General features: G+C 44.1%; 1 protein-coding gene across 7 annotated transcripts in view; it reads right to left on the bottom strand.

The window, feature by feature from the left end:
* Positions 1 to 24,778, bottom strand: part of PTPN4 (protein tyrosine phosphatase non-receptor type 4) — a 146,266-nt gene that overhangs the window by 79,997 nt on the left and 41,491 nt on the right. For all 7 annotated transcript variants that reach the window (XM_068126473.2, XM_068126433.2, XM_068126451.2 and 4 more), the window contains exon 2: positions 4,176 to 4,339. In XM_068126473.2, the coding sequence (XP_067982574.2) occupies positions 4,176 to 4,322 (147 nt within the window). In that variant the 5' untranslated portion in view covers positions 4,323 to 4,339. The remainder of the gene's footprint in view (positions 1 to 4,175; positions 4,340 to 24,778) is intronic.

The raw sequence follows: 24,778 nt of genomic DNA, 5'->3' as shown, positions 1-24,778 counted from the left end.
GTGGTGAGTGAGGAGGAGTCTCTGATGGTGTGAGGTAGTGAGTTCCAGAGGGTGGGAGCAGCGATGGAGAAAGCCCTGTCCCCCCAGGATCTGAATTTGGTCCGCATGGGGGGGGGGGGGGGGGTCAGGAGGTTGGTACCAGCAGAGCGGAGGTTGCGGGTGGGAGTGTGTCTGGAGAGGAGGTCAGCCAGGTAGGATGGGGCCAGGTTATGGAGGGCTTTGTAGGTCAAGAGGAGGATTTTGTACTGGATTCTCTGGGGGATGGGGAGCCAGTGAAGCTTGTAAAGGACGGGGGTGATGTGGTCACGGGTCCGGGAATGGGTGAGTAGACGGGCAGCGGAGTTCTGAATGTATTGGAGTTTATTGGTGATTATTGAGGGTGAACCATAGAGGAGGCTGTTGCAGTAGTCCAGACGGGAGGTGATGAAGGCGTGGATGAGGGTTTCTGCAGCCACGGAGGAGAGGGATGGACGGAGACGGGCGATGTTTTTCAGGTGAAAGAAGGCTGTCTTTGTGATCTGTTTAGTGTATTTGTCGAAGGAGAGGAAGATGATGCCAAGATTCCGGATGTGAGGGGAGGTGGATACTGGGAAACCGTTGATGTTGAGGGCAAAGTTATGGGTAGATTTGGTGAGAGTTTTTGGGCCAATGATGATTATTTCAGTTTGAGGAAGTTGATTTGAAGCCAGGATTTTATTTCAGTGATGCAGTTTGTCAGGATAGAGTGGGTGGCGGTGGAGATGGACTTGGTGGAGATGAAAAGCTGGATGTCATCGGCGAAGTAGTGGAATTGGAGACCATGACGGCGGATTAAGTGACCAAGGGGGGCCAGGTACAGGATGAAGAGGAGGGGGCCGAGAACTGAACCTTGGGGGACACCTTGGGGGAGGGGAGCAGTGGGGGATTTGCAGTTATTGATGGAGATGAACTGGCGTCTGTCAGAGAGGTATGATTTGATCCAAGAGAGGGCAGTGCCGGTAATATTAAAGGTGGTTTCAAGTCGGGTGAGGAGGATGGTGTGATTGATGGTGTCAAAGGCGGCGCTGAGGTCGAGGAGGATGAGAATGTTGAGGTTGCCAGCGTCAGAGGAGAGGAGAAGGTCGTTGGTGATTTTGAGGAGAGCAGTTTCAGTACTGTGGTTGGAGCGGAATCCGGATTGGAATGTTTCATACAGGTTATTGGCAGAGAGGTGATGTTTGAGTTGAGTGGCTACAGCGCGTTCCAAAACTTTTGACAGAAAGGGTAGGTTGGGGATGGGTCTGAAGTTATTTAGGGTGTCAGGGTTGAGTCCAGGTTTATTCAGAATGGGGGTAACAGCAGCATTATAACAGGTAAGTTATAATGCTGCATGTTATAATGGTAGTGAGGTAACATTATAACAGGTAACAGGTAAGTATTCATACCCTTTGCTATGACACTTGAAATTTTTCTCAGGTGCCTCACATTTCTCTTGATCATCTTTGAGAAATTTCTCCACATTGATTGGAGTCCACCTGTGGTAAATTCAATTGATTGGACATGATTTGGAAAGGCACACACCTGTCTATATAAGGTCTCACAGCTAACAATGCATATCACAGCAAAAACCAAGCCATGAGGTCGAAGGAACTGCCTGCAGAGCTGAGAGACAGGATTGTGTCGAGGCACGGATCTGGGGAAGCCTACAAAAAAAAATTCTGCTGCATTGAAGGTTCCCAAGAGCACATTGGCCTCCATAATTCTGAAATGGAAGAAGTTTGGAACAACCAGGACTCTTCCGAGAGCTGGCCGCCCAGCCAAACTGAGCAATCGGGGGAAAATGGCCTTGGTAAAAGAGGTTACCAAGAACCTGATGGTCACTCTGGCTGAGCTCGAGAGATCCTATGTGGAGATGTAAGAGACTTCCAGAAGGACAACCATCACTGCAACACTCCACCGATCTGGGCTTTATGGCAGAGTGGCCAGACGGAAGCCTCTCCTCAGTGAAAGACACATGAAAGCCTGCTTGGAGTTTGCAAAAAAGCATCTAAAGGACTCTCAGACTGTGAGAAACAATATTCTGTGGTCTGATGAAACCAAGATTGAACTGTTTGGCTTCCGTCTGGCCCTTATGCCGTAAAGCCCAGATATACAATATACAAACAGCAACCACTACAATATATATACACTACATTGCCAAAAGTATGCGAACACCCCTTCTAATTAGTGCATTCGGTACGTATATATACAGTACGTATATATACAGACTTGGCATTTAATATGGAATATTTTTTTTGTGGGGGTGAACTTACTTTTCAAGATGTCTTAGAACCAAAAGTTCATTGGAATTATGTTGAAATTATTCTAGATTTTGTTAATGTGACCTTTAAAAGAAACAAAAACCACATTTGACATTTCGAAACAAATAAATTGATCCTTGAAAGTGATGTAAACTGATATCGAACTCAATTCATGGACAGTACTGTGTTAAACTTCTGTGCGTTTTCCAGAAGTATCTCTTTATTTTGCACATTAGCCAAAATTTTTTTTAACAAAAACAAAAGTTAAATTACGACTGGGATTACCGACAGTAAAATTACAGTTCGGTACTTCGTGTAACCCGCACGAGCATTCAGGAGAGCGCATACACGTTGAGGCATGCTGTGCACGAGATTTGCCAAGGTTTGGACAGGAATCGCTTGCCATGCAGTGACAATAGCCTGCTGCAATTCACGCACAGAGGTCGGCTGCTGGTCCAAGTGGTCGATTTGACGCGTTAATTCTGCCCACAAGTTCTCTGAATGAATGAATGATCGTTTTAAGGCCAATCTCTATCGGATTCATATCCGGGGACATGGCAGGCCACTCCATATGCTCTACACCACGGTCAGCAAGAAAGTGTTGGATCATGCGAGCACGATGAGGCCGTGCATTGTCATCTTGGAAGACTAAGTTTCCTCGAAAGGCTGCACGAGCAAATGGAAGCAATGTTTCTTCCAGAATGGCCCTGTACTTGAACTGGTTCAGCTTTCCATTCAGAACAACCAGGTCAGTTTTGCCCCCTGCATGAAAAGCAGCCCAAACAGTCACCCCACCAACTCCAGCTTGGACTCTTGGCACTATACAATCTTTGTTGTAGGCTTCATGCACTTGTCTGTGCACTCGGACGCGGCCATCTTGACGATAGACCAGAAATCTAGACTCGTCACTGAAGGTCACGTGATTCCAGTGTCCTGGCTGCCATTGATGGTGCTCTCTGGCCCACTGCAATCGGCGCTGGCTGTGTTGTCTGGTCAGGCGTGGCTTTCTCAGGGGACGCCTGGCACGATAGCTTGCTTGAACCAGTCGTTGGTTGATTCGCCTTCTGGATACAGGCACATTTGTCAGTTGCTGCCACTCAGCCCTAAGCCGATTAGCTGACTTGGTACGGCCATTGCGGACTAACCGGTGCAGCTGGCGATCATCCCTCCTTGTGGTTCTGCGGGGACGTCCTGGCCTCAGTATTGGAGTAGGGACACCCCTCTGAGCATTTCGTTTCAGGATCTTTGACACCTGACCTTGAGTGATGCCATACTGCCGAGCAATAGCACGCTCTTTCATGCTGTAATTTCGTAAAGCCACCACTCCATGACAAACAGCATTGTCGAGTTGACGGACCATCTCCAGTGGAAGCGGCAATATCTTTTGGAGACGTGCAGCAGTTGTTTTCCACTAATACAGAACGCAACAACCCTTGTATACCCGACTGTGAAGCCAATCGTCAAATGCACCTGTCCGTACATTTTGCCACGCCACCTGTGATATAATCCTGTTGTTGACTTCTTGCTGCGACAGACAATCAGTGACATGGTTCTTTTAACAAATAAATCACCAAAGTGTAAAAGAAACTCACCAGATTGATATACTGAGTTAAGAAAGTAAACCCAAGTCAAGAAAAAAAAAATTCCATATTAAATGCCAAGTCTGTATATACACATCACAAGCAACATGTTCAAAGAGAATTCATGCATGTAATCCGTTTCGCTTTTAAAAAAAAAATTTTTTTTAAAACACTTCCACTCAAAATTTTCACTTGGCTTTACCAAATTGTTCTGAGTGTTGAATCACAATTTTCACAACGTAATGACGTTTGCGCTGGTAGATGGAGGAAGTGAAGGTTGTTTTGCCTTCTGCTGTGCAATGTTTCTGGGTAGCAATTACATGCCATCCTGACTTACGTTGACGAAGAAGGTTTGCAGAGAACCATCGAGCAGACAGACGGAGCATGCCAGGTTGCCACCATCACGGGCCTCCCGTTCCCGCCCACTCTCTGCTGCTTTCAGGTTGTACGTCCCACCAGTCATTCGCCGAAAACGCCCACTCATTCCGCCTCAACTGGCACCTGCAGCCCCACCCCCCCAAAATTTTTAATATATATATATATATATATATATAAACACACACACACAGTGGAGCACATATCTTGCTCGGCTAAACAGACTTTGTGCCCCACACTGTTTTGCATACATCTAACCCGAACTGCATATTGTTTTGTACCCCACTGATAGGTCGGCTCTGCATCCATACTTGGACCAACATCTAATCAGCTTGTGCTAGTCACCTACCCAACTCATCCACCTGGTTTATTCCAAACGAGTCCATAACTTTTTGACATATCGAGCAATATATCATTTTAGGTCCCATCACTCAATGGTGAAGAATTACTTCAAAAATTAATATATTCTCATATCCAGATCTGGATCTTCACCAAAATCAAATAAATCCATCCATGTCACACACCCAACCCTGTCCACCAACTTTAGTCGGAATCTGTCCATAACTTTTTGAGATGTACTACTCACAGACAGACAAGCCGACAGTGGTGAAAACATAACCTCTGTCCACCTCCGGTGGCGGAGGTAATAAATAACCAGTCGTATGTAAACAAGGCGAAACCTTCCGCATGCTACCAAAGTGACATACAAGAGCCATACTAAGGGAAGTATCAACACCACAGTCGGTAAGCAGTAATCGAAAAACAAGGGTTAGCAGGGTTATCACAACTAGATAATTCAAAAGGATATTGCGGTGTGTACCACAAAAATACATTTTCAGAAAATTTCCATTTCTTTTGTAACAGTACATAATACAACACAAAGAGCAGTCATGAAAAAGCAAATGAAACACTAAACTGTCACGTTGCCAAATTATAGATTGGTTGACAATGAGGTTTGGAAAGCACGACTGACCTGCCGTGAAGCAAACTGCATTCGTTCCAACATCCCTCATCGCCGAATTAAAGGCTACCGGTACTTTGCTCTACAATTTGATGGAGAAAGTCTCTGGTAAAGATAACCTCAGGTCAAGATTATAATCGGAAAAACACATGCTCAATCACTTAACTTATTACAAAAGAGATGTTACAACAAAAACAATTAGCATTTGTGTGTCAAAAGCTCAAATTCATCCCTATTATTAATTACATCTCTATCACAAAAGCTCAAATTCATCCCTATTATGAAATGCATCTCTATTATTTTAGCATTTGCCCCAAGCTCAACAGCTGTGTTAAGTGTTTGTCTCATCAGTGTGTCTGTGACTGTTTGTGTGCGCGCGCCAAGCTCTGTTACGAGCCTGAGACCATGTATAATTTTTTTTTTACTCAAAACTCCCCTATCACCCACTTTCCAGGTGACTGTCTTCCCCAGCAGGGTGGATGGGCTACTACAGTCATGGGCAAAAATATTCGCACCTTTGCACTTTTTTCAAATAATGCACCATTTCTTCCAGAAAATTGTTGAAATTGAAAAATATTTCGGTTTCCACATGTGTATTTCTTTAGTTTGCAGTGGAACAAAAAAAAAAAATGCTGAAAAAGTTACTAGATCTTAGCTTATTCCACACAGAAATCCTAAAATGGCCCGGACAATATTACTGGCACCTTTTACGAGTTGTGACAAATAATTAGATTTCAAGCAGGTGATTCTCCTTTACTTTGGAATTGAACTCGCCTGTGGTAAGTTGCAGGTGCCTGCAATATAAACATCACTCATTCAACCATTTTGAATAGAGAAAAGGAGTCATTATGCTGTTATGTGTCATTGGCTGTACCGCAATGTATGGAGAAAAGAAAGAAAACCAGAGAATTGTCTGAGGAGGTGAGACACAACATTGTGGCCAAGCATGGACAATCTCAATGGTACAAGTCAATCTCCAGAGACCTTGGATGTTCCTGTGTCCACAGCACACAATGTTATCAGGAAGTTTAAGGCCCATGGTACTGTAGCCAACCTCCCTGGACGTGGCCGCAAGAGAGAACTTGAATGAAGATTGCAGCGAAGGATTGTTCGAATGGTGGAGAAAGTACCTCGATCAACTGCCAAACAGATTCAAGCTGACCTTCAGACACAAAGTATGACAGTTTCATCTCGCACCATCTGCCACCAACTCAATGAAAGGGGGTTCTATGGTAGAAGACCCAGGAGGATCACATTGCTGAGAGAGAGAGAGACACAAGAAAGCCTGAATGGAGTTTGACAAAACACACTGGAACAAGCCAAAATCCTTCTGGGAGAATGTCCTGTGGACAAATGAGACCAAATTAGAGCTTTTTGGTAAAGCACATCATTTATATGTTTACAAAAAACAAAATGAAGCCTTCAAAGAAAAGAACACCTTCCCCACAGTCAAACATGGAGGAGGTTCAGTGATGTTTTGGGGTTGCTGTGCTGCCTCTGGCACTGGGTGCCTTGAATGTGTGCACGGCATCATGAAATCAGGAGATTACCAAGGAATTTTGGAGCGCAATGTTCAACCCAGTGTGAGAAAGCTGGGTCTCCATGGAAGGTCATGGGTCTTGTAGCAGGACAATGACCCCAAACACACTTCAAAAATCACCCAGGAATGGTTCAAGACAAGGCTGGACTGCTCTGAAGTGGCCAGAAATGAGTCCAGATCTAAATCCCATTGAACACCTGTGGGGGGAGATCTGAAAACAGCAGTTGGGAGAAGGCATCCTTCAAATCCGGGACAACTGGAACAGTTTGCACAAGCAGAGTGGGCCAAACTGCCAGTAGAGGGGTGTAGGAAGCACATTCATGGCTATAGGAAGCGCTTGACTGCAGTTATTTTGTCCAAAGGTTGTGCTACCAAATATTAAGTCAAGGGTGTCAATAATTTTGTCAATGCCATTTCTTTTTATTTTCTGATTTAAAAGGATATATTAAATTCTGAATTAAAATAAAGGTTCTATAATATGAACAGTGAAATAAAGAATTGTGGAGACCAAATACTTTTGTCAATTTCAACTTATTTTCAAAGAAAATTGTGAGTTATTTGAAAAATGTGCAAGGGTGCCAATACTCTTGTCCACGACTGTAGGTGGCCTTGACAACACCTGCAATTGGACCTAGCAGCATTGCTGCTTGTATCCTCAAGATAGGTTCTATTTAACTCGATCCTCTGCTCCCAACTCATCTCATAGTTACCTTCTACATAAAGGTGGAAAACGTTATTCCATTTAAGCGGCAGCAAAACAACTCCTCTCTCAAAAAACAACAACCAAACACACAAACACACACACGCTGAGACACACAAACACACACATGCCGAGACACACAAACACAAACACACAGAGACACACAAACACACAGAGACACACAGTGTTCAGCCAGGTCACTCAAGCCTGGACATGCTGCTTTGCCTGGGCAGCAATGGATTGAGGTCCCAAAGGTCAAAACAGGGAGTCAGAGAAGTCTCTCTAATTACCTCTGTCGTGTTTGACTGTCTGGCATCCAACATCGATCACCAAGCTTTCTTAATTCCTTTGGCATCAGAGGTCAACTCCTTACCTGGTTGAAAAACTTCCTGCATATAGTAGAGGGGTACATTGGTAATTAACGTTCTCTCTTATGCTCCTCTGTTGGAGGGTTATGTTTTAGGCCCCTGCATCACATCTGGCATTTCATTCTTGTGTATCAATAGCAGATGCAACTCAGCAACCACTCAACCCCCTCTCCCAATCTACTCTCGACTTACACCATTTTCACTCACCTTTCTCACTCCAGACTCTTGGTTGAATACTCAAAGTCACCACTTGTATGTCTACGCCAATCCAAGTTAACATCTTATCTCCAATCTTATGTCCCTTTTTCTGCTTTCTGTTTAGTCGGCTTACAGCTTCGTCCTCGTCACATCCCTCCATTTTTTTTTTTGCATTGCTTTCCCTTCTCTTCTCACTGTCAATACAGAGGGTATATGCTTCTCATGAGCTGTTTGCTTTTAACCTTTTCCATGACCTTGTAGGTTGTAGGTTCTGTATATTGTGCAGGAGGGAACAGAGTTAATTTACATGTTCATATTCATTACCTCCACCACCAAAGGAGGACGGAGGTTGTTTTTACCCTCATCTGTCTCTGTTTACAAGTCTGTCTGTGAACAGGATATCTCAAAAAGTTGTGGTTGGATACGGATGAAATTTTGTGGAGAGGTTGGGTGTGTGATAAGGACGAAATTATTATGTTTTGGTGAAGAGATCAGAATCCAGATCCAGATACTATAATTTAGTGATTCTTCACGATTGAGGGATGGGGCCCAAAAACGATATACATATAGCACGATATTTCATAGTTGTGGACATTTATGAAAAAAAACTAGGTGGATGAGTTGGTTAGGTGATTAGATTTAAGTTAAGCTCCAGATCCAGGTCTAACCTATCAGTGGGATACAAAACATAAACTTTTCAGCCTGGCGGAAGCGGGGGTATTCTCTCTATCGAGAGACGTTCAGATACATTTTGGAATTGCTGTTGCTTTCACTTGACCACAAGACCACTTGCACATGCGCAGTGTTGATGCGATCGACGCATTGGAATGTTTAACGGTACGGCGAGGCGATCTCGAGAACGAAATGGCAGTCTATAATATGCTTGAAGAACTTCATGATTTTCAGAATAAATACATTTTAAAATAACAAGCTTGTGTTCATTATTTACAAAAAAAGGCCTACAAGTCCCATTGGCTGTCTTTAATTTCTCCCTGGAAGGCGCCACGGCAGATGAGGACCGCAAGGCATGAGGACACAAAAAACAACACCTTTATATGATTGTGCAATCCATGTTTTTCCAAAAAAAGAAGAAAAAAAAGAAAAGAAAAAAACCTTCACCTTCACCTTAGTCTTTGTCTTTTTTAATAGAGGTTTGAATCAAGGGGTCACATTCATAATTTATATCATCGAACATGAACGTATTCAACTTTCCTTTGAAATATTACAGGAAAAATGGGGGAGAAAAATTCTCTTCACCCTCTCTTTTGCTCAAGGTCATCTGCCATCTGCTTGGAAATCGGCCAACATTACCGCTTTACACAAAAAAGATGATAAAACAGATCCTTGCAACGACAGACCAATGGCCTGCTCCCAATGATCAGCAAGGTTATGGAATCGATCATCGCTTCTGACATCAAATCCTTCCTCTTCTCCAATGGCTTGATCTCGGATCATCAATTTGGATTCAGACCAGGTCATTCTACTCTGGACATGCTGCTTCTGCCGTCTCAACAATGGTTGGAGGTCCTCAATGCCAAACAGGAAATCAGAGCCGTCTCCCTTGACATATCTTGTGCCTGCGATACGGTCTGGTACCCCGCACTGCTCACCAAACTTTCCTCGTATGGTATCCACGGAAACCTCCACGCATGGCTTGCTGACATCATGCACGTACTACATGCACGATCAGGAGTACCCATATATATATATATATATATATATATATATATATACACAGACTTGGCATTTAATATGGCATATTTTCTTTGTGGGGGTGAACTTACTTTTAAAGATGTCTTAGAACAAAAAGTTCATTGGAATTATGTTGAAATTATTCTAGATTTTGTTAATGTGACCTTTAAAAGAAACAAAAACCACATTTGACATTTCAAAACAAATAAATTGATCCTTGAAAGTGATGTAAACTGATATCGAACTCAATTCATGGACAGTACTGTGTTAAACTTCTGTACGTTTTCCAGAAGTATCTCTTTATTTTGCACATTAGCCAAAAAATTTTTTAACAAAAACAAAAGTTAAATTACGACTGGGATTACGGACAGCAAAATTACAGTTCAGTACTTCGTGTAACCCCCACGAGCATTCAGGAGAGCACGTACACGTTGAGGCATGCTGTTCACGAGATTTGCCAAGGTTTGGACAGGAATCGCTTGCCATGCAGTGACAATAGTCTGCTGCAATTCATGCACAGAGGTCGGCTGCTGGTCCAAGTGGTCGATTTGACACGTTAATTCTGCCCACAAGTTCTCTATCGGATTCATATCCGGGGACATGGCAAGCCACTCCATATGCTCTACACCACGGTCAGCAAGAAAGTGTTGGATCATGCGAGCATGATGAGGCCGTGCATTGTCATCTTGGCAGACAAAGTTTCCTTGAAAGGCTGCACGAGCAAATGGAAGCAATGTTTCTTCCAGAATGGCCCTGTTCTTGAACTGGTTCAGGTTTCCATTCAGAACAACCAGGTCAGTTTTGCCCCCTGCATGAAAAGCAGCCCAAACGGTCACCCCACCACCTCCAGCTTGGACTCTTGGCACTATACAATCTTTGTTGTAGGCTTCATGCACTTGTCTGCGCACTTGGACGCGGCCATCTTGACGATAGACCAGAAATCTAGACTCGTCACTGAAGATCAAGTGATTCCAGTGTCCTGGCTGCCATTGACGGTGCTTTCTGGCCCACTGCATTCGGCGCTGGCAGTGTTGTCTGGTCAGGCGTGTCTTTCTCAGGGGACGCCTGGCACGATAGCCTGCTTGAACCAATCGTTGGTTGACTAGCCTTCTGGATACAGGCACATTTGTCAGTTGCTGCCACTCAGCCCAAAGCCGATTAGCTGACTTGGTACGGCCATTGCGGACTAACCGGTGCAGCTGGTGATCATCCCTCCTTGTGGTTCTACGGGGACGTCCTGGCCTCGGTATTTGAGTAGGGACACCCCTCTGAGCGTTTCGTTTCAGGATCTTTGACACCTGACCTTGAGTGATGCCATACTGCCGAGCAATAGCACGCTGTTTCATGCCGTAATTTCGTAAAGCCACCACTCCATGACAAACAGCATTGTCGAGTTGACGGACCATCTCCAGAGGAAGCGGCAATAACTTTTGGAGATGTGCAGTCGTTGTTTTCCACTAATACAGAACGCAACAACGCTTGTATACCCGACTGTGAAGCCAATCATCAAATGCACCTGTCCGTACATTTTGCCATGCCACCTGTGATATAATCCTGTTGTTGACTTCTTGCTGCGACAGACAATCAGTGACATGGTTCTTTTAACAAATAAATCACCAAAGTGTAAAAGAAATTCACCAGATTGATATACTGAGTTAAGAAAGTAAACCCAAGTTTAAGAAAAAACCCAAGAAAAAAAAAAAATTCCATATTAAATGCCAAGTCTGTATATATATATATGTATAGGTCTGTATATATAGTCTGTATATATATATATGTATAGGCGCCCGATTTCCAAGCAGATGGCAGATGACCTTGAGCAAAAGAGAGGGTGAAGAGAATTTTTCTCCCCCATATATATATACAGTGGAACCTCGACTTACGAGTGCCCCAACTTACGAGTTTTTCGAGATACGAGCCGTCACTCTGGCAGTTTATTGCTTTGAGATGCGAGCCGAGATCCGAGTTACGAGCTTTCGCCACCCGGTCACGTGGTTATCTTGACGTGCACGTACAGTATCTCTGTCGTATAGCGCTAATGATATATAACGCCGCCGATAATGATATGATAATTTATGATAATCTATGCAGCACGACGTGGTCCTCACGTCACACAAGGCGCCTTTGCCGGCGCAAAACGGCTCTCTCAGGGTCAAACTCGGTATCGTTTTGAGCGCACGGTTCAGACCTTCAAGAAAAAGTTTGATCGTGTTTTGTATCGATCGTGTATTTTGATCGTGTATTTTTTTTGTAAAAATCGAGCCACGCGTTCAAAAGATATGACCGGTTTTGTTCGCCGGCACGTCGGCGCTCGAATCGAATCGAGTTAAAACGAACACTGCCGTTGTCGGGTCCGTCTGAGACAACCACCGGGCCTAGAACGCTGGGACCGGTCTCGTTGGATAGGCCTGGATCAGATCTCGAAACGCTGGAAGCTGCACCTCTCTGTGATAATCTTGTGGACCATGACAAGAGATCGTGCGACACGTGGTTATCATGCCGTGCAAGTACAGTATCTCTGCCGTCAACTTGTTCAGAGTGCCGGCGATAGCTCGCCTTCTCTTTGTGGAAAACACGGTGAGATCCTTAACATCCAACAACTAATGGGACGCAAACGGGGCGCCCAGTTTAGCGGTACACCCATTGATGAATCACCCTGCCTGTGATTCACCCATGACAGGTTATAGCTGGGTCGGGATTCAAACCCAGGCTGGACAGTTTAGACTTTAGAGTCAAGTGTGCGTACCTCCAGTCCAGGCCATCCTGCCAACTTGTATGCTGCATACAGGTGAAATATAAAGCGCGAGATATTTTTATATATACTGTATATTTAAAAAAAATTGGTGTGCTTTTTGGCGGGCTGGAACGGATTAATAGCATTTCAATGCATTTCAATGGGGAAATTTGATTTGAGATACGAGCAATTTGACTTACGAGCTCGGTCACGGAACGGATTAAACTCGTAAGTCAAGGTTCCACTGTATATATATATATATATATATATATATATATATATATATACATATATATATACATATATATATATACATATATATATACATATATATATATACATACATATATATATATATACATATATATATATATATACATATATATATATATATATACATATATATATATATATATATATATATATATATATACATAATTATATATAAAATTATATATATATATATATATATATATATGCTAGCTTGGTGAGCCGATATGCTAGCTTGGTGAGGCGAGCGCAGCTTATTTTAGCTGAGGATAATGACTGTACCTGAGTTGCTGTGTTGTCATGATTTACACCAATCATAATACAAACAATTATTTTGCACAAATGTATTTGTTGTGTTTGTGATATCACATTTTTATGGGCAATTTAGGTTGAAGATTTAGGTTGAATGTTTATTTTTTCAAGAAAGAACCCCTCAGCACATACATAGGGGAGGGGTAGGTGCAGACTGGAAGTTTGGGACGATTGCTCCTCACCACCACGTAATTCAAAACACCTCACCACCACTTAATTCAAAACACCTCACCACCACGAAATTAAAAACACCTCACCACCATGAAATTGAAAACACCTCACAGCCATCAAACACATAATAAAAACACCTCACACTCACAGCCATAAAACACGTAATAAAAACACCTCACAGCCATAAAACACGTAATAAAAACACCTCACAGCCATAAAACACGTAATAAAAACACCTCACAGCCATAAAACACGTAATAAAAACACCTCAGCCATAAAACACGTAATAAAAACACCTCACAGCCATAAAACACATAATAAAAACACCTCAGCCATAAAACACGTTAAAAAAACATCTCACAGCCATAAAACACGTAATAAAAACACACCACCACAAAATTAAAAACACCTCACAGCCCAAACCTCACAGCGGCTCACAGCCACAAAATTTAAAACACCTCACCACCACGTAATTCAAAACACCTCACCACCACCAATTCAAAACACCTCACCACCACATAATTAAAAACACCTCACCACCACATAATTATAAATACCTCACCACCACATAATTCAAAACACCTCAACACCATGTGATTTTAAAACACCTCACCACCATGCGATTTAAAAACACACCACCACGTCATTTAAAAACACCTCACCACCACATAATTCAAAATACCTCACCACCACGTGATTCAAAACCACCACAACGTTATTAAAAACACTTTTTGTATTTGTAATATACGTGATATTGAAGGAACTGCGCTCCAACGCGAGTCAAAAGAATTGACGCGACCAAAGACGGAATTCGTCCGAGTTGCTTTATTGAAACAAAACAGCTCAGGTATTCTGACAAGCCCGTTTTTGGGGCAACAATATATATACACATTTATGTCGGGAAGTTTGCCCGGCAAAAGCTATACCGGGCATGCCCGGGTATCAAGGGCGAGCCTTGGAAAGGCGAGTCTGGACCTGCCCGGGCGTGTTTGGCTGCGGCCTGGCAAGTCGAGGCTGGGCGTGCCCGGGCACTCTGGGCGAGCACTGGAAAGGCGATAGCGGGCATGCCCGGACGCTCTGGGCGAGCCCTGGAAAGGCGATAGCGGGCATGCCCGGACGCTCTGGGCGAGCCCTGGAAAGGCGATAGCGGGCATGCCCGGACGCTCTGGGCGAGCCCTGGAAAGGCGATAGCGGGCATGCCCGGACGCTCTGGGCGAGCCCTGGAAAGGCGAGAGCGGGCATGCCCGGGAAAGACGAGACCGGGCGTGCCCGGGAGGTTCGGGCGTGCCCGGGAACAGTGAGTCCGGGCATGCCCGGGAGAGGCGCGTCTGGCCGTGTTCTGGCCGGTGCAAGGCGATTATGTACATCCAGCGGTAACCGCTACAATATCACATTTTATAAACAATTGAAGTTGAAAAAAAAAATTCCCCAGAAGATTTAAAAAAATAATAATTAAAAAAAAATTGGAAAATTTTTCAAATGAAATACCCTTAGGACATACCGACGGGAGAGATATGTGCATACCAGAAGTTTGGTACGATTTCACAAAAAGTTTGAGAAAGTAGTTCAGTGACAACACAAGACATGACAACACAGGACAGGACAGGACAGACTGCACAGATATATATATAGATATGAAGTACCAACCGAGAATGAAGGTGTGGAGGTTGAAAGAGGTGACTAAGGGAGGGATTAAAAGAGAGGCTGAGTAGGGTAGAGGATGATGTGGTTGAGCTTGAACGTGGTTGGATGTCAATGAAAGATAGTCTTTTGGGAGCCGTTGGTGAGGTATGTGGATGGACAAAAGGACCACCGAGGCACTCGGAAACATGGTGGTGGGATGTTGAAGTTGAAAAGAGGATTGATGAGAAGAGGAAGAAGTTCAAGGAGTGGCAGAAGGCGAAGGGTACCGGAGCAGAAACAGCAGAGCATGAAAGTTATAAGGCAGCCAGGAAGGCTGCAAAGAAAGAGGTAGCAAAGGCGCAGGAGGCATGTAGGAAAATGTTCGGAGAAAGCTTGGATTCGGAAGAGGGTCAGAAAGCAGTATTCAGGATTGCAAAGCAGATAGCGAAAGAGAAGTGTGATGTGATGGGGTGAGTTGCTTGAAGGATGAAGTGGGACAAAGCGTTGTGGACCCAGATGGAATTAAAGGAAGATGGAAAAGATATATGGAAATGCTGTTGAATACAGAGAATGAATGGGATGGCAACATAGAGAGTAACCCAGTTTTAGGACCGGCAGAGAAGATAACTGAGAAGGAAGTTGAGGAAGCGATAAAAGCAATGAAGAGTAGAAAAGCGGGAGGGCCGACGGGAGTTGTGGGAGATATGTTGAAGGCAGCAGGAAGTTGGGGTGTGAAGAGAATTACAGAGATCTGTAATCTGGTGGTGAAAGAAGGCTGTATTCCAGTGGATTGGGAACTGAGTACCCTCATCCCTCTATACAAGGGGAAAGGTGACCCACTGGAGTGTGGCTCGTACCGAGCCATAAAGTTATTGGAGCATGGAATGAAGGTAATGGAAAGGGTGTTGGAGAGGAGGATAAGGAAGAAGGTGAGGATCGACGAAATGCAGTTTGGATTTATGCCAGGAAGAGGAACGACAGACGCGCTCTTTATTGTGAGGCAGTTGCAGGAGAAGTACATGGAGAAGAGGAAGAAGTTGTTTCTTGGGTTTGTTGATCTGGAGAAAGCATTCGATAGGGTTCCACGCGAAGTATTGACATGGGCATTGAGGAAGTTAGGAGTGGAGGAATGGTTGATCAGAGTAGTGATGGCAATGTACAAAAGAGCGTACACAGCTGTAAGGACGAAGGACGGGAACAGTGGTGAGTTTGAGGTGAAGGTGGGAGTGCATCAGGGGTCGGTACCAAGTCCACTACTATTTGTAGCTGTGATGGAGGTGCTGGCTCAGAACATAAAGAAGGGTTTACCGTGGGAGTTGTTGTATGCAGATGATCTGGTGTTGATCGCAGAAAGTATGGATGGACTGAAGGAAAAGATGAACAAGTGGAAGGAATGTTTGGAGACAAAAGGTCTGAAGGTGAATATAGGAAAGACGAAGGTGATGGCAAATGGTAAAGCATGTGGTGAGGTGGAAAGAACTGGGAAGTGGCCCTGTGCTGTGTGTAGGAAGGGTGTCGGAGTGAACTCCATTCAATGTACAATGTGCGCTGAGTGGGTTCATCAAAAATGTAGTGGTCTGAGAGGGTCATTAACCAGTGTGGCAGCTACATTCAAATGTAAGGTGTGCACAGAGGGAGCTGCGGATGGAGGAAATGTTGAGTTGGATCTTGGAGACGGCGTGAAGCTGGAAGGTGTGAAAATATTTTGCTACCTCGGAGACATGCTGAATGGAGAAGGTGGATCAGACTCGGCAACGGTTGCTGGAGTGAGATGTGCATGGAAGAAGTTTCGGGAACTGAGTGGCATGCTGACGAGGAGGGGAGTGTCATTGAAGCTGAAGGGAAAGGTGTATGCTGCATGTGTGAGAACTGTTATGATTTATGGGAGCGAGACATGGGTAATGAACGTAGAGCAGCAACGAAGGCTGGAAAGGGTGGAAATGCGAATGGTTCGGTGGATGTGTGCAGTATCGTTGAGAGAGAGGAAGACAAATGATGAATTGCGAAAGATGATGGGAATAGAGCCTGTGATTGATGCTGTGAAGAGGAACAGGTTGAGATGGTTTGGTCATGTGTGATGGTTGAGATGGTTTGGAAGGATGAAAGTGACTGGTTGAGAAGAGTGATGGAAATGAATGTAGAAGGAAGTAGAGGATGGGAAAGACCGAGAAAGACTTGGCTAAAGATGGTGGACGAAGAAATGCGGGCAAGGGGGTTAACAAGGAGAGATGCAGAAAATAGGGCAAAATGAAGAAGATTGTCATGGGGACCGCAAGGCTAATAGTGGAGTGGCTTATGGAAATGATCGTGACACGCTGGCCCAAAGCACTAAATTTGGCACAGTTATACTTTAGGACCATACAAAACTTTTGAGAGGAACTGCCCGATTTTCGAGGCCCAGGTCAAGGTCAGGTCAAGGTCAAAGGTCAAATTATGTGTTTGTCACGTTTTTGCCATATCCAGCTCATAGCTGGACACTTGCATCAATGCAATGCAATAGCTCTGATTTATTGCTTGGTAGTCGGAGTCTCCCATGCAAAGACAGTGTTGGCGGCCACGGGTGGTTTTCATGTTTAAAGAACACCTCCAGTTTGGTATTACAGACTTGGGCAGCGACGAACAGCTGACTGAACAGATGCAGTCACTCTTTATTTCCTCGAATTGCTTTTTCGCTTTTGATTTCATGGTAGTGGAATGTGGACGTTTAAATAGAGGAAGTTGATTTTTCTTGATGGCCATGTAAATTTATTCATGTCTTTCAACCAGCACTGCCTTGACGTACTTGGAATACTGGTCATTACCCAAAGTTTCCATCGTGTGCAGTGCTTGGACAACCATATCATCCACACAATCATGTTTGTCCAGGGTCATGAGTTCCTTTGATGTCTCCATGAATGGATTCCCCATTGTCACTATGGCATCGCACATATCGTTAACCTGTTTCTGGAACGTTTTCTGAATCGAATGTCCCTGGATGTGACTTTGGGAGGGTTGCTCTGACGAGTGATATAATTCGTGAAACTCTGTGAGGATTCTGGCTTGCTCGGGACCTGCCACCATCCATCGTTTCAGGGCAGCTGGATTTTCAGTGAGACCGATGGCTCCACCTGATCCCTTCACTGTTTCGTTATTTTGTTCATGTGCCTGGTCGAGGGGCATGCTCGAGAATTTTCGGCTAGTCTTCATGAACACCCAGTTCTGTTTTAACTCATCTCTGATCTCATTTGGCAGGGCCTTCATATCCCTGATGTGGACTGGTAGCCAGCGGGCATAGTTGGTGTGATCTAGCATGAAAAACCAGGGCGCTAGTGCTTCCAGCACATCTATGTAGAGGGCGAAGTTCCTTTCTCTGTGTGATAGGATAAAGATGAGTACCAACAGTTCAAGCTGCAAGATTTTATCCCAGAATTCAAAAGTTGGACTGTTTCGTATCATTTTTTCTTTCCAGTCTTCAAACGTTTTTTCCTCGTGTGTATTGCACATTGTGTTGAACGCATCACGTTGGTTTTGCCAGGGACATTGCAGTCACCTGATGTGCGTGACGTGTCCTTGTTAGGTGTGCGACCTTCAGGAAGGAGTCTGCAGTTCCAGCAGTCGTTCCAAGTCCAGCCGTCACCTGGTGGAACTTCCCATAATAGTAATGGATTCATTGACTAAATATGTTGGTTATGTGACTAAGACCAAGTTTTTTAGGTTATATATAAGCTGGATATTGCAAAAACATGACATAATTTGACCTTTGACCTGACCTTGACCTGGGCCTCTAAAATCGGGCAGCCCCATCTCAAAAGTTTTGTATGGTCCTAAAGTAGAACTGTGCCAAATTTGGTCCTTTGGGCCAGTGTGTCACGATATCACTTAAATTTGGACTTTAGCCACCCCACTATAACCCCCGCTCTAGCAGGGAAAATGGCCTTAAAATGCATGTTGTTGTTTGTTGTTGTATGTTAAAGTTGCATGCAGAGAAACCACCCATATGAAGGGTGGGGCACTTTGTGCCTCTCTTGATAGAGTTGAGACATTCTTGGCACACAACACCAGAACAATACTAGAGAGGTTCAGCAATCATATGGAAAGCTTATAATATAGCAATAGTATTTTGGGATCTTAAGGTTTAATTAAATGCTATTTATTGACTGCAAGAAAATCACAAATGCATTGTACTGTACTGCAGTGACTTGTTACACAATCAAGTGAAACGAGAAATACATAGGTGGCAACCAAGTATGACAGCTCAAGGTGTGGACTTTTCTGCAAAATAACACTCGGACTCACACAGCATATACCACCACTATGACTCAGCAAATATGGGTAGGGAAGTTATAAGTCATCCCACAACAATCCACACGAGTCACCTTGTGAAATATCTCATTAATTTGGTCTACTCAAAGCCCATTGGGCAGAGATTAACTTAATGACGATATCAAAGCACACATACCTAAATCACTGGATACCCAACCCAAAGTTTTCTTTGCAAATTACGTGAAGGGGTGTGTGTGGGTGTGTGGGTGTGGGTGTGTGTGCACACAGCAAAGGAATAACTTGGGAAACAGGTGAAATTTCATCCTCCCGTACTTCTTGATTTCTGAAGATAAAAATTACACGACAGGCCTCGACTGTTATGTTGTAATTTTGATCATCTTGGGAGATGTTTACCCAGTATAATAGCTAGTTTCGTAGCTCACCCAACTCCAAACTGTCAGGTTTAGGATTTAATTATTGTGCAAGAGGAGATTTAAATGAATAGCATGGTCACTGAGACAATGGAAACAGATTACGGTAAACAAGATATGGTGAAAGTTAAATGAGAACGAAAATGCAGCGCAATTAAAAGTTAATTACAATGACCATAAATATACTGGTCAAGCCTCATATAGGTAAGTATGTATCATTCTAGACATGCGCTTCTCCAAATTTGTATGCTAACACATGGAAAAGGGAAAACATGCCCCGAATGATTAGCACATCACATGTTTTTGATTATTTTATTCATCATTTTAAACATTTAGAATGTTTCCAAGATTATACAAGTTTCTTCCAAAAAAAAGATATAGTTGCGGGTCCAGGAAATTTTATTGTATTTATTAACACAACAAGGGAAGGGTAGAGCCGAAAGACAAGAAGGGTCCCCTGGGTGAAAAAGCAAATAAAGATGGGAAAAAGTACGGTGGGGATGCCACAGAAGATTGGCCCTCAGTACAATAAGGAGGGGGTGAGGGGCTTCAGGCAACTTTGCAGACAAACAAGGAGCGTTCAAGTTGGCACCAAGTGCAAACTAGGGGCCTAAGAAAGGCTTCCTGGAATTCTGTGCTCTGTGCAGCTCCATTCGCGAACTGGCAGAAAAGGGAACCCGAGAATGTGCGCCGGATGATGAGGCAGACTCCCAGGGTGCTACACCCGGGTTTGGGCCTCTATAGCTCTCTGGTAGCAAGCCTGTGGGAAAACAGACTCCAATACTACAATCTAGCAAGCACTGCAGAACCAGGAACGCAAGGCAGAAAGAACCCCCAAATACCCACAAACTCCTGATCTGGCAGCTTGCCCCAAGAGCTTGAAAAAGAACCAATGATCTACTAAAGGCTAAGAGACGGGTGGTGTTACCCCTCGGGGTGGCTGCAGAGAGACTACAACCTAAAAGTACAAAACATCTAGAGACAGTGGAAAGAGGGGAAACATACGAATAGTGGGCAAAGGGACATAACAGGGGATTACTTGGAGGAATAAGAGCAAGATGGGAAGGGGAGGAAAGTGGAGGAAGAGACATGAATAGGGAATGAACAAGCTAGATAAAAGTTGAAACACAAGCAGCTGAAAGAACAAAAATGGAAAACCAGGGATGATACGGCAATGGAACAAAAACAGAAACATGGGTGGAGGGAGAGGAAAAGAGAAACCTGGAAAGGAAAGGGTGGGTTGATGAGGGTAAAAAAAAGAGAATTGGCATTGATAGGGGATAACCCGAGGTGGTGGTGAACAGCCATATTGAAGCCCCAGAGGGAAGAGTGAGATTGAAAAAAAAAAAAAACGGAGGAAATTCGTTCCACAGGCAGACAACAAGAGAAACAAATGAGTGGAGGTGAGCAACAAGCCTGTATTTTGGAAGTTTCACCAGAAGTGGGTAAGTGGCAGAATGGGTGTGGCCTGGAAAATCCTAAAGGGAATAGAGCACAGAAAGGGAAAATGTTACACGACCAGAAAGCCGTAGAAGATAGACCACCAACCGGTCTGCAATGGAAGAGCAACAGGGCCAAAGATTCCGCTTCATCGTGGGAGATTCCAATGGTTTTGAGAGCTTTGGACTTCACAGCATCAAAACCTGAATAGTGATTAGCAGGGGTGCCAATGCAAAAGGAAGAGCAGTATTCTATCGAGCTGTGGATGAAGGATTTGTAGGTGTTTAGAAGGTCGAATTTTGCTTGGAAGGCATTGGCATGGATAATGCCCAGTCAGCAGATGACCTTGGAGGCCAAACTTGACATATGGGCCCACCCAGGATATGTTTTATCTGATGGTGAGGCCCACAAGTTCTAGATATTGAACCTTTCCAATGGTTCAGTGGCTGATTATTGAAATAAATCGGTCGGTTCATTAGACAATCCTTCCAGAAAAACAGGGTGAGAATGAACATTTTTCTTAGATCGTGTGACATGTTCCAAGTGTCAGAGTATCTGATCCTTATGAGATGAGCAGAGGGGGAAGCAGCTGCCAAAGAGGAAAAAAATAAATACCTTCTGCACTCTAGACTCCAGAGTGCAGAAGGTACTTTTCTAGAGTCGAGGGTGTCAGAAAAGTTTTGCGTATACAAGAAACAAAACTGGGCCCAAGACTCAACCTTGGGGTATTTCCGCCTCTACTGGGAAAGACGATTACAGGGTTCCATGAAAAACTACCTGCTAATAAGACCTTGAACACCCTCTCCCAGCTCTGCCACATCCCCACCCCAACTCTGTCCTCTCCTTGAAGTCCTCAAGTTCCTTGTCCCGAAATCCCAAGCCCTCCCCACCAACACTAAGTTGTCAATCATCCTGAAAGCATCAACGGACCTCCTTTGCCCCCCCCCCCCCCAACTCCAACAATATCCTCCACCCCCGTTTTCCTTCAAGTCCTCAACTCCAGGTTCGCATAATAGTCACTGTTAAAACAGCTAGGGTTTCTCAGTAAAGTAAATGGACGAAAAGGTACTTGTACCTTGCACGCAATTGACCAAATAGTTTGTGGTTATATTGTTTTGTTTTGTTTTTACTTTGAGTAGGTGTGCGAACCAGGGACTCTGAGAGCCCATACACTGCCCATGAGTGCAACCTAGGCGCAAAAATTCACACGAGTCGAAATTGCGCGAATATCAATATTTTTAGACCTCCGCATACAATGTCCGCACCCAAGTGGTCTTAAATGAGGTATCATTCAGCATTATACCTGCTCTGGTTACGATGTTTACCCCGTTCAGACACAATAAATCAACTTGCATTTATTTAGGTATATCGATATAGATAACTTCAAATCAAGTGGGTGAATAAAATTAAAAACTCTCTCGTGGACCACTGTGCAAAAACAGATTTAAAACCAAACGGATACTCCGGCCTTATCCACCCATGTACGAGACCCCACCTGTTCTCAGGGCCCGCCTATGGTACCCAACACCTCATTAGAATCAATTTGAATCAAGATTGCATCGTCAGTTATTAGTGCTTTGCTTTATTGGTGTGTCATATTGTAAACAAGTGTGTTTTGGATAAAGTACACCATTTGGATTGAATAGTTTCATTTCCTTTGTAAAAGGAGTAAATAAAAGCTTGGACCCGCTGCCAATAGTTTAGACTCCAGAAGCTATCGACGTTGTGGGGTCACCAGCCATTCCTGTAAAATCAAACTACTTGTGGCATTCGCCAATCATGTTTGGCTGTGGACGATACCCAGAAAACACGCAAGGTTCCTCCTATCAAAATGTTCCCGTGGCATTTTAAACCAAATATTAATGCAGAGCAAAGTTGCATAATTGTCTTTGCTTGGTTTTATTGCTAACCTAATGAGATTGATGATCCCAACACCTGGCTCAGGACTTCTTGGACACGCCACAACTGAGGAGAAAGTCATGCCATTTCTAGTGGCTCAGTGGCAGAAGTCTTTCATAACATTGATTAAATATTATTATTTTCCTCACCGATGTGAATTTGATCCCCATGGCAGCTCACAGCAAGATTTAAGTATGGGTAGAAAGAGTGGTCTGATCTTCTCAGACGTCAGGTCTCACTGTTTGCAATCTTAGAGTGTGGTTTGTTATGTGGAGCTGCAACTTCTACACCATTAACAAAATTAAGTGCCCTTTGAAGGTCTTTAGCTCCAAAAAATGGCAGCCAGTCGAGTACAGTCCAGTCCATTTACAGCAGTTGATGGTTCGGATGAAGCCTGCGGCTGTGGCTGCATCATTACTGGGAACACGGCTGTACCGCTGATGCAGTACCCCTATTCCAGTAGGCTGGTACTCATTTTGCCAACCTTGGAAGGGTGACAGAATAAGTCCACCCCTCCTGGTGTTATGTAACGGCACGACAGGTGCAATTAAGGGCCTAAGATCTTAAGCCAACTACCTTGACCATGAAGCCAACTACCTTGACCATTTAGCCAACACCAGTCTTATTTACAGCAGTAATGCAAAGCGACAGAAGCCATAATGTAAAGCGAGATTTATAGCAGCGATGTAAATCCTTAAAGCTGTATGCATCTATATCATTAAAACGCTTAGTTCTGAAGTTTGTAATCGGAACTTCTCTCCAGCTATTGCTCCTGTCGCCCTAAGATATGTGTGATACTATGTAGTTAAGACTAACCCTTCCATATAAGCATACCTACGTCTCCAAATGTCTATAAGTGTGGAATAAAAGCTGAAAATCAGTGAAAAGTTTTGAATAACTCACGCCATTTTGTTTTACACACAGTGAGATGCCGCACCTGATACCGAGGAGAAGAAGAAGACGTCCCGATGTGTGCCGGACGCGCAGCGACTCGAGAGGCATGCTACGCCTTTTAATACAAATATAAATGCGATCAGAAATGTAAAGGGGATACTTACCAGTAACCACACTATAAGAGACAATACTGCAGTTGAATATGAATATGAATGAATGACCGTTTTAAGGCCATTTTCCCCGCTAGAGCGGGGGTTAGCCTTGCGGGCCCCATGACAATCATGGTTCCCTGTTTGAGGCAATGTTTTTATGGCCGGATGCCCTTCCTGACGCCAACCCTTGGTCACGCTCTTACGATGGATGCGCAGGGATACGGTGTACCTACTCTTAAACCGGGACACACACCGGGATCATTCATCCCAGCAAGCTGGTACTCAATTTGCCGACCTCGGAAGGATGACAGGCTGAGTCAACCCCCCTGGCGTAAATTCAGCGATCCACCGGGATTCGAACCTAGGACCCTAGGATCCCAAGCCGGCACCCTAACCGCTAAGCCAACACCACACTATAAGAGACAATACTGCAGTTGAATACAAAGCGATATTCAGAAGATCCACCAGAATGAATGTTGGTGCCAACTGACACAATTATTTTGAAAGGAAGCGGGAAGGCGGCAGGCAATGCGTACGCGTGGCAGCCAATGTGACATCAGCCTGGATATTTATCAATACCACAAGGTGGAAGCACGCCGAGCCAGTGAGCTGCGGCTTTTGTCCAGCCAGTTATCACTGGTTATGTTATCAGTACCGCAAGCGGATATGCAGTCTATACAACAACAACAACCGCAAGGTGGAAGCATGCCTGTGTGCTGATGCCAGCGAGCTGCGGCTTTTGGCCAGCCAGTTATCAATCGTTATCTAAAATGCTGCACCAAGTTAAATATGTGGATTTATGGTAATAATCACTTCTTAACAAGTTAGTTTGTATGAACATAAACACTATTTATGCCCGTGATTTTCACGGGTTACCGCTAGTTTGAAGTAATATGAAATGTGATTTTTGTAAAATGATGAAGTTTCACTTGACAGGT

This window comes from Myxine glutinosa, chromosome 1, assembly GCF_964187855.1.
Source record: "Myxine glutinosa chromosome 1, kmMyxGlut1.1, whole genome shotgun sequence".
NCBI lineage: Eukaryota > Metazoa > Chordata > Myxini > Myxiniformes > Myxinidae > Myxine > Myxine glutinosa.
The sequence above is the reverse complement of the archived record's forward strand: the minus strand, read 5'-3'. Positions and strand labels throughout refer to the sequence as shown.